The sequence below is a fragment of the Rhinatrema bivittatum genome, chromosome 16 (genome assembly GCF_901001135.1).
Source record: "Rhinatrema bivittatum chromosome 16, aRhiBiv1.1, whole genome shotgun sequence".
In the NCBI taxonomy this organism is placed as follows: domain Eukaryota; kingdom Metazoa; phylum Chordata; class Amphibia; order Gymnophiona; family Rhinatrematidae; genus Rhinatrema; species Rhinatrema bivittatum.
Window position 1 is genome coordinate 16,303,752 of NC_042630.1, and position 10,725 is coordinate 16,314,476.

General features: G+C 43.3%; 1 protein-coding gene across 1 annotated transcript; it reads left to right on the forward strand.

The window, feature by feature from the left end:
• Positions 1 to 408: 408 nt before the first annotated feature.
• On the forward strand, positions 409 to 10,429 carry LOC115077443 (extracellular calcium-sensing receptor-like). Its single transcript, XM_029579734.1, has 6 exons — positions 409 to 617; positions 2,079 to 2,370; positions 2,801 to 3,643; positions 3,964 to 4,191; positions 6,534 to 6,585; positions 9,504 to 10,429. Exons 1-6 carry the CDS (start codon positions 409 to 411, stop codon positions 10,427 to 10,429), a joined length of 2,550 nt encoding a protein of 849 aa, XP_029435594.1.
• The last annotated feature ends 296 nt before the right edge of the window (positions 10,430 to 10,725 follow it).

Here is a 10,725-nt window from a genome sequence, read left to right on the forward strand (position 1 = left end):
GGATTGCACTTGCCTTACTTGAGCTTCAACACGTACTTACAGCCTCGCGAGCGTGTGTATTGCATCATCACGGTTGGAGTCTTGTCAATACTTGATATATACATAAACATATATAGAGCCGGGGGGGTGGGGGGGCTTGGGTTTCATTGTTTTTGGTGAAAATTAAACCGTTGGTTTTTGGCCACTCAGCAGGAGCCTCCAGGGACTGATCCTTATATCCTGCATCCTATAGAGTGACCTTTCTTGGCACTCCAGAATCTGCACATCAGGAGTTTGCAGGCTGACAATTTTTCCATTGTGTGCTACTGAACCGCCCCTTCCCACCCCCACCCCCCACTTCTGACTGTCTCAAGTGTTTCTATCGATTATTAATATTTCCTCAGCCTGTCCCATAATCCAGACAGCATCATGGCACTTCTTGGGTTGATGGTTCTGCTGGCGATGCTCCCTCCTCTCTGTTCTGCTCCGCCCCTGACCCCGGGCTGCACCCTCCAGAGCCAAAAAGAGGTGGGCTTCACGCGGGATGGGGACATCCTGATAGGAGGAATAATTCCAGTGCACATCAACTGCCTGAAATCAGACAACTGGATCACTTGTCAGCCCGATCTCTGCGATACGTAAGATGAAACTTTCCCTTTTGTGTGCATTATTTATTTTCCTTTCATTGGGTGAGAAAAAGGCATCTCAAGTATTAGAATAATGAATAAATATCAGGGATGGGGAGAGGGTGAGGGCAAGGGAAGAGGACAGGAAGGGAGGAGGACCAGGGCTGGGGTGATAAGAAAGAGAGAGAGGACCAGAGATGGGGAGGAGCGAGGTGTGTGTTGGGTGAAATCAAGAATCTGGCATGGGAGAAGAGTAATGAGAGGGAAGGAAATTCTGGGACTGAGCAAAAAGGAGAGGTTGGGTATGGGTTCCAGTATCTGGGGGAGAAGGGGGAGGTAGGAAGGATCAGAGGCTGCTGGATCCGGGGGGACAGAATTCAAGGTCAAAGGAGAGAGGATTTGAACTGTGGTGGGAGGAGAGGGGTGCAGGAGGTGAGGAAGAGGCAGGTGTCCTGACTGTGCTCTGGTCTTACTCCCTCATGCATCCCTTCTCTAACCTCTCACCCAGCCTGACCCACACACCCAGCACCAATCCCTTCTTACTTACACACACACACACATTGCTTCTCTCCCTCATTCCCCTCTCTCCCCACATAGACATATACCCACCCCCATCCCCATAACCGATCCCCTCTTATCCCCCAGGGACCTCCCATTCAATTCCTCCCCAGAATGATCCTCTTTGCTCTGTCTACTCCAGACCCATGCTCCCCTCCTGTTCCCTGCATGCTGCCTGGGAGGGAAGGAGCTGGACCAGGAAGCAGAGAGTTGTCCTTTGCTGAGCGAGACTCAGCTCTACAGCCAGCCTGCTGCCCTCAAGAGTTTTGCCACCCTAGGTCTTACCATTTTCTCTGCCATTCCTCCTTTCTCCCACTTATCTCTCCTTCCTTCCCTTCTGCTCTTTGCCATCTTTATCTCCCTCCTCTCCTCCTGCTGTATTTTTCCCCTTTCTCTTCTTGTTCTTTCTCTCCTCCACTGTTCTCCATCCTTCCTCCTCCTCCCCAGTCTCTCCTCGGCATCCCCACCCTTCTAGCAATGATTAATGGGGAGATGAGATCCTTGCCCCCTGCCCCTGTGGCACTAATTTGCCTCATCCTTCTTGTGGTTAGGGAGAGGAGGTAGCTGCTAACTGCCTGAGGATTTGGGGATATAGCCAGGGACAAATGGCTTCTAGAAACAAGCTTCTCAGTGTGGAGACAATCCCCGAAACCCAACCAAGTCTGATAATCTTAATCATCACTGTATGATTCAGCAGTTGTAGAAAGAGAGTAGATATTTTGTGTTCCTTAAGGAAACCGCGATGACAAGAGAGACAAAGCAGTGCATTAGAACTTAAAGTAAACAAAGACTTAATATAAGGCAGATATGATCTGGAAGTCACAAAACAGAAACAAATAAACCTGAGGCAACCAAAAGTGACTTGATGATGACCATCATATACTGTCTGAATGTGGATTTCCCTTTACTTTTCAGATTAAACACCAAGGCATATGGCTGGGTGCAAGCCATGGTGTTCTCCATCAATGAAATCAACCAAGATCAAACCCTCCTCCCCAACATTAGCCTGGGTTTCCAGATCTATGATACCTGCTACTCGATTACTAGATCCCTGAAGGGCACCATGTGGATGCTGACAGGGCAAGAGAAACCTGTCTTAAACTACCGCTTGCCGAATCAAGCATCACTGGCAGGCATCATCGGAGAATCTAGATCCACCATCTCCATTACTATGGCTTGGGTGCTAGGGATTTACAGGTTCCCCCAGGTAAGACATGGCCTCCTTATCTGAGCTATCCTCATTCAGCATCAAGCTTGATGCTGCAATAATCTAGTGTGACATGAAGTCCAAGACTCATAAAACCATTTCTAATGAAATAGTGAGAAAAGATATTCCTTTAACTTACTCTCAAGAAGAGTTTTGCCAAAGGCAGAAAATAGAAAAAAATATCACCAGAGAATAGGACTAACTGAGTTAGCTTAGCAGCATTAGACAGCACCTTCAAAATGATCAAACTCCTTTAATTTCCAGTTATAGGACCTCTCTTGCTGTATCTACCCAAGGTTGGCATAAAAACAGAATAACGATGCCTATAATAAAAATAATACAATGTTTTGCTTTTTAGAAAATTTCAGCTGCCTGTTTTTTCAGAAGATCTGACCTTTCCTCTCCTACTCTGAACTCTTTACTCTTTCAGATAAGTTATAAATCAACAAGTCCCCTGCTGAGTGACAAGTTCCAGTTTCCATCCTTTCTCCGGATGCTTCCCAGTGATGATATCCAGGCACTGGGGATGGCTCAGATGGTAGCCCACTTTGGCTGGACATGGGTGGGGCTGCTGTCTAGTGCAGGAGACTACGGTACACTAGGATCCCAGCTCTTGAAAGAGAAGCTCTCAATGCTGGGCATCTGTGTCGCCTTTCATGAAATATTTCCATTGGTTTCCCCTGCCACAAAAATCATGCTTATCATGGAGATGGTCAAGGGATCATCAGCTAAAGTCATATTGGTTTATTCCTCAAACACTTATTTCATGCCTGTAATAGAGGAAATACACAGACTGAACATTACTGATAAGATATGGATTGTTTCTGACAGCTTCTCAAGTGTCTTCCATCTTTTAAAGAAAGAATACAACTATATGTTGAGCGGTACACTCGGGTTTGGAGTTCACGAAGGTGAGATGCCAGGGTTCAAGGAGTTCCTTCTCAAGCTTCATCCTTCTACCTCTCCCAGTGACCTATTTATCAAATCACTATGGAAGGAGATTTTCAGTTGTCACTGGCCTGACAAGGATAACTTGACCACATTGGCCAACGTGAATGGCAGTGTATCCAGAATCATGTGCACTGGAGCCGAGAAGCTACAAGAGTTTAGAGGTCAAATTCCACGTGAGTTTGACACAAGCATCAGCTACAATATCTACAATGCCGTTTATTCCATAGCTCACGCCTTATGGGATATGAGCACCTGTGTGCCAGGGGAAGGACCCTTCACCAACAGAACATGTGCCAACAGCCACACTTTCAAACCATGGCAGGTGAGGTTTAGCATGAAGCTTTATATTTTGACTATATGTGTGAACAACTAAGTAAATATTCTTTAGTCATTCTACCTTCTGAGCCCTCAAGTAGGGCTCTCTAGAGCAGAGCTGAATCACCATCGAGGAACAACTGACTGCAGAAACGTCCACTGCTATGACCAATCTCTCTACATATAGGAAGAATTTACATTTCCAGTGATATTAGCTCAGGGTCCTTTAGGAGCATGAAGTTAACCTAGTTAAAATGAACAAAATGTTTAACTGTTGCATGGCCTGCCTACACAATGAGCATGACGCTTAGCATTTTTCATCTCCAGCTCCTACATTACTTGAAAAAGGTTCACTTCAGAAACAAGATAGGTGAGGAGATATATTTCGACAGTGAGGGCAACCCCCCTGCTGTGTATGACATTATCAACTGGCAGCAGCAGCCTGATGGCACCATCCAAGAAGTGAAGGTGGGACGCTTTGACTCTAGGGCACCCAAAGGGCAGGAGCTGTCCATTAACATCAGCGTTATCCGATGGAACTCACAACATGGAGAGGTACAAGGACCAATGTATGCAAAGCATGAGGAAGCAGGAATCTTCTTACACCTTTTTTTATGATGCCTGGTGCTCTGTCTTGAGCAAATCATGTAGCCTCTCTGACGTGCCCTCTTCAAACACTTCTTATTCATTGTCCCAGCAGCAAACTTCCTAATGTTTACTGTGCCTTACAGAGGTCCTATAGAATTAGGGCAGTTATCAAATACCACTTTCTCATGGAATGGCATAGAGTGGGCTACTTAAGTTCCCTCTGCTTGACCTTACTCCCTTGTTGCCATTTCTCCTGCTTTGTAAAGTGCCAAGGGATGCAATTGTTATAAAGTCAATTTATTTTATCCTTAAGATAGCTATAAGTAGCTGAGATGCCTTCTAGTAAATCTATGCGTTCTTAGGATTCTCAGCAGAAATGCATGAATGTTTATTTTTTGTGTCTAAATTCTACAGCAATAGTGAGTGTTGGATTTTTTTGTGGTAATCTCCCAATGTTCTTGGAGGGTAAATTCCATATTCAGTAATTTGCCTAGCTGCAAAGTTACAAATACAATTTCAAACACAAGTGGTGCACACACATTGAGTCTGAATATCAGGTTATTATGTCGGTTATCACGGAACCCTGCCTTCTTACCTTCCGAAGAAAACTTAAGAGTTGGCTTTTCCTCCAAGCCTTCCCCTAATTTCTAAAGTGTCAATCCAGACTCAGCCCAACGAATGGGATGCCCGCACTAGCCCCAGTACTCTTCATATGTATTTTTACCTCTAGTTAATTTTGTCTTTCTACTTCCTGGCTACTCTAGCCCCCAAGTTCAATCTCCTTGTTATGTGTAACTATGCTTCGGCTCTCTGGTTTGGTTAATTAGTTAATCCCTAAGTTCCATGTAAACCGGTTTGATATGAATCCCTTCATGAAAACCAGTATAGAAATATGTTAAATAAATAAATAAATAAATAAATAAATAAATAAATAAATTTTTCCTATTTCAAAATGGCTGATTAAGTTATAAGCAGAAATGGCATGCCATTCAAGCTACACTTGTAAATCCATAACACATACCCAAAATACCTTTTTTATGAGGCCAAATTTATGCATGCAACGAGCCTATAAATATATATTTACATAGAAACATAGAAATGACGGCAGAAGAGGACCAATAGGCCCATCCAGTCTGCCCAACAAGCTTTCACACTTATTTTCTCATACTTATCTGTTACTCTGACCGCTGAGTTTAGGGGCCTTATTGGTAACTTTTTTATTCTAATCTCCATTGATGCAGAGAGCAGTGTTGGAGCTGCATCAAAGTGAAGTATAAGGCTTAATGTTTGAGGGTAGTAACCGTCGTATCGAGCAAGTTACCCCGATGTTTGTATACTCATACTGCTCAGATCAATGCCTTGTTAGATATTGTCTGGATGTAAATCCTATTTCTTCATTCCCCCTGCCGTTGAAGCAGTGAGCTGTGCTGGATATGCTTTCCAAGTGAAGTAACAGGTTTAATTGGTTCAGGGTAGTAACCACCACAACAAACAAGCTACTCCCATGCTTATTTGTTTACCCAGACTGTGCAATTCAGTCCTTGTTGGTTGTTCACTGAATGTAAATCCTCTTATCTTCATTCCCCCCTGCCGTTGAAGCAGAGATCTACGCTGGATATGCATTAAAAGTGAAGTATCAGGCTTAATTGGTTTGGGGTAGTAACCGCCGCAACAAGCAAGCTACTCCCACGCTTATTTGTTTACTTGGAAGATGAAAATCCACATAAGAATGTATAGCAACCTATAACTCGTTATTTGCAGCCCATAAGTGCTGACTAAGTGTTTGAAAATTTACTCTTTAATCATGTCCCAACATGACCAACAATCTCAGTGGCATAACATATAAAGACACCTCAGCATTATCCAATCATTAGTACCAGCAATAGACTCCTGTAAACCCTTATGCATTCTAAAATTTAATTTACCGCTATCATATCCTGGGTCATTAATTTCAAGAAGACACACCCTCAGCCCAGATGAAATGGTGCATGGTCTGCACCACAAGCCCCATGACAAAAGATAAAAGGTCCCAAATACATATTTGCAAGAGGAGAAGAGAAGCAGGGGGACATGATACACAGCAGACACTGAAATACCTCAAAGCTATAACTAATGCATGAGAGGAAAATCTTTTTCAATAGAAAGGATGCTCTAGAACAAGAGAGTCAGGATATGAGGCTCCAAGGAGAAAGAAGCAGGACTAGCCTTAGAAAATATCAGAAAAAAATTAGGCAGTGTAGACAGGCCATAGGATCCTTTCCTGACATCGTATTCCGTAGTTCACCATGGAATGTGTTGATTTATTGTAGGTGAAGCATGGGGGTCTGCAGGCTAAGCATGAAAGACTATTCAGTCACCATGGTAGGAGATAGTCAAGGAAGGTAATTTTCAAAAGCTTTCCCACGGGTAAAACAGTGTTTTGCCCATAGAAATTGACTTTTTCAAATTGCCTGCTGGATATTCCAATTGTATATTATTCTATCTCCCCTGTAGATAAAGTTAACTCTCCTTATTCTGTTGGATACAGCATTCTGTGTCCTCTGACGTCCCCTGTTCTCCCCTCCCTTGCTTAATGTAAGTTCTGTCAAGTTCTCTATAAACCGATATGATGTACCCATGAATACCGGTATAAAAAAACTATAAATAAATAAATATGCAGCACTGCCTGTTTGGTGCATAAGTTTAGCCAGGACCAATACGCATAATTTTGGATTTTTGGAATGTTTGCATGTAAATTTTTCCCGGAAAATATCTGCGTACAGCTCAGTAGGGTGTAATCGTTGTATGCGAGTTGTTTAGGTGAGAAAAATTTCAGAGTGAACTTTACTTCGAAAATTGGTGCATCTCATACACAAATTTGCAGGCTGCTTAATATGAGATGCTATAAAATTATCTCCTCCTCCCCCACCCAAGAGAACAATTTTCAAAGACCATTATGTGGGTTAAAAAGCGCAAAGGTCAATAGAAGGCATGAATATCAATAATGTGTGTAACCATTGTACTGGTGGCAGGATCCGGAGTATCCATAACAGAACCAACCACCTGGTGCCCACAGCTGGGGCCTTCAGTCTTATAGAAGAAGAGTAGCCAGTGATTATCTCTCATTGCCACAGGTAGCCCAGTGATTATCTCTCATTGCCACAGGTATCAACCTTGCTAGATCTTTGGGGCAGAGACTTATCTCCATCGTACAGTGCTGCATACATCCAATAGCATCATAAAAATGATAATAATCAAAATATAGAATACGTGTAGTCTAAAGTGAGGACTGGCAGGGTGCACAAGTGTGTATCAGTGTGACTGATACACACTTGCACAGGCTGCTGAGAGGCATATGTGCTGCATAAGGGGGCAAGAGTGCTGGGATCAAGCTGGGAAGGAGAGTTGGAGTGTGCCAGATGTCGGAATGGATGGGGAGGATGAGAATGCTGGGGTCATGCTGGGGAGGTGGGAAAGAGTGCTGAATTCAGATTAACTAAGTGTGTCAGAGTACACTGGGGTCAGGCTGGAGAGGAGGGAAGAGAATATAGGGATCAGATTGATGAAGAGATTGCTAGGTCAGGCTGGGGAGAAGTGTCAGAGTGTTAAGGGGTTAGGCTAGAGAGGGAGGATGGTTGTGGGGCCAGGCTGAGAGGGATTTGGCATATGCTGTGGATAGACGACAAGAGTGCTGAGGTCCACATGAGAAAGAGTGGAAAAAAGTGCTGGGGTGAGCACCTCCAATTTCCAACAAATGTTAAATTCTCATCCTATGAGTGAGATATCTTTCATCTCAGCCCTTCAAATCTAGATTTAAAAATATAGAGAGCTAAAGAAAAGGTTTCCTTCCCTCTCTTCCTCCTCCCAACCTCAGGTGCCGTGCTCTGTGTGCAGCGAGAGTTGCCCCCCTGGGTACAGGAAGGCAGCTCAAAAGGGACATCCCCTCTGCTGCTTCGACTGCCTCCCATGTGCCGAGGGAGAGATTTCCAACACGACAGGTAGACAATGGAGGATCACGGCGTTTATTGGATTTTGTGTAGCTGAAAATAATAGTTTTATCGCCAGTTAGATTTTGTCATGACATCACAAATGGATCTGTGATCTGCTGACTCTTGAATGACCAATTCCACTTAAAAACAAGTCAAAAAATTACGGTGGCACTTACTAATAGAGAATCAAATTCAGCTCATGAGCTTAAGCCACCACTTTTGAAAACAAAAAATATTGGGCATGATATTCAGCGTTGGCCAATTAAGTATCTTAGCCAGATGGTGAAACCGAATGACTGTATACAAAACACAGTAAGTAATTCATTAATTAATTAATTAAATATGACTAATCCAGATAAGTTACGATGTATATTCAGCTGCTCAGCAAAGCCGTTGAATATATGTGTATATGTGGGCACTTAGCTGGATAAGGCAATCTGGCAAAGTTTGGATCTGCTCTATGGGGCATCTAGGCTTAGATGTAAACTTATGCAGCTAACTCCGAATATCAGTAGTTACCCCTATAAGTTATATGGATAACTTGCTCCACTTTCTATCCACCCAGTACATGCCTGCTTTTTGTGCATGTAAATTTTAGCTGTATAAAGGACTTATAAGGCTAAGCAGCAGCCGCTGATCAGAGGCGCATATTCAGCGGCTGGTACTTAGCTGCATAAGTCCTTCTTATTCAGCTAAATAGCACTGAACGCGCTTTGAATATTGGGCCCAATAAGATTTAGTGAAAGCTGGAATGTGCACATGACATTCACAATTGCACTCAAACAGGATCATGAATCTCTTACGTTCAGAAGCTTGTTCTATAATTGCTACTACTGTGATGTCTGCTGAAGAGCATGCACGAGGCATGGAAGGTGAACTTCTGAGGGTTACCATGCCACTATCAATATAAATATTCTCCAATAATATTTGTGATTGATGTAGAATAAACCTGACATTAATCAGGCTCTATATGCAGTAGTATACCACCAAGTGATATAAGCAGCTCCTCCCGTATAGCTACCAGAAGATCCTCAAGTCCCATAGCCAAGATAATTGCTCCATTTTTATGACTTCACCCAGTTACATGACTGATGTCTTTGCTGAAATTTCTAATTTACAAACAAGTTCTGAAAAATAATTTAGTACATTCCAAATTATATTACAGACTACTGGTAGAATAGAGATAAGAATGTTATATATAACTCTGAAAGGTACTGCCATGATGAGCAAGGAGACAATAGTAGAAAGATTCTCTTATTACCAAGGCAGGGGGAAGATTTCTCATCATACACTTGATTTTCTCATTTTTAGATTCCAATATATGTTGGCAATGTTCAAGCGACCAATGGCCCAATGACAGAAGAAGCGAATGTGCTCCAAAGATAATAGAATTCCTTTCCTATCAAGAAGACTTGGGTACCATTTTGGCAACTGTTGCCATTTGCTGCTCTATCATCACAGCTGCCATATTGTGTATATTCATCAAGTACCGAGATACCCCTATTGCAAAAGCCAATAACCGGGAGCTCTCCTTCCTTCTCCTGGGAGCCCTGGTGCTGAGTTTTCTCTGTTCTCTGCTCTTTATTGGAGAACCTCAGCCAAGGACCTGCTTGTTCCGTCAACTTGCCTTTGGGATCATTTTTGTCCTCTGTGTCTCTTGTGTGTTGGCCAAGACCATCATGGTGATCATTGCCTTCAATGCCACCAAACCCAACAGTAACTTGAGGGGGTGCTTGGGACCCCAGGTGCCCTTTGTGATCATTTCTGCATCCATGCTTCCTCAGGTCTTCATCTGTGGTACCTGGATATTACTCTGTTCTCCTTTTCCAGAGAAGAACATAAAGCTGAAGATTGGCATTATCATATGGCAGTGCAATGAATGCTCAGATGTTGCTTTTTGGTGCATGCTGGGATACATGGGGTTCTTGGCATGTGTCAGCTTCCTGGTGGCCTTCCTTGCACGCAAGTTGCCTGACAGTTTCAATGAGGCCAAATGGATCACATTTAGCATGCTCGTGTTCCTAAGCGTCTGGCTGTCCTTCATCCCAGGCTATCTGAGTACCCAGGGGAAGGACATGGTTGCTATGGAAGTCTTTGGGATCATCTCTTCCAGCACAGGGTTACTAGTTTGTATTTTTTTCCCCAAATGTTACATCATGTTATTAAGACCTGACAGGAATACCAGAGAGCAACTGTTAGGGAAAGGACCCAGAACTAAGAACATAAAGTCCATCTAAGAATCCATCATACTCCCTCATTCTGTATCATTTTATTATTATGTCAAATAATGTTTTTAGAGTTGAAGCTGTTTCTAACTAAGCAATATTTACTGTGTATCGTAAATTATCAAATCAGGCTGTACCCCCCCCCCCCCCCTTTCCCTCCTACCCACCAGCAAAGGTTTATCAGATCGTAGCTCTCCCACTCCCTTCCCCCAACCAGATAACTTCAATTAGATTGCTGGGAGCTAAGAGAGACAGCACTGGAAACGTAAGCCGAAGGGTCCCTTGCCCCCGGCAATCTAATTTAAAGT

Excerpts from the sequence above, each read along its gene's own strand:
- LOC115077443 (XM_029579734.1), top strand. The coding sequence starts at position 409 with ATGGCACTTCTTGGGTTGATGGTTCTGCTGGCGATGCTCCCTCCTCTC. Across the intron at positions 3,644-3,963 it reads ACACTTTCAAACCATGGCAG|CTCCTACATTACTTGAAAAA; the intron begins GTGAGGTTTAGC and ends TTTCATCTCCAG. Across the intron at positions 6,586-9,503 it reads AAGACTATTCAGTCACCATG|ATTCCAATATATGTTGGCAA; the intron begins GTAGGAGATAGT and ends TCTCATTTTTAG.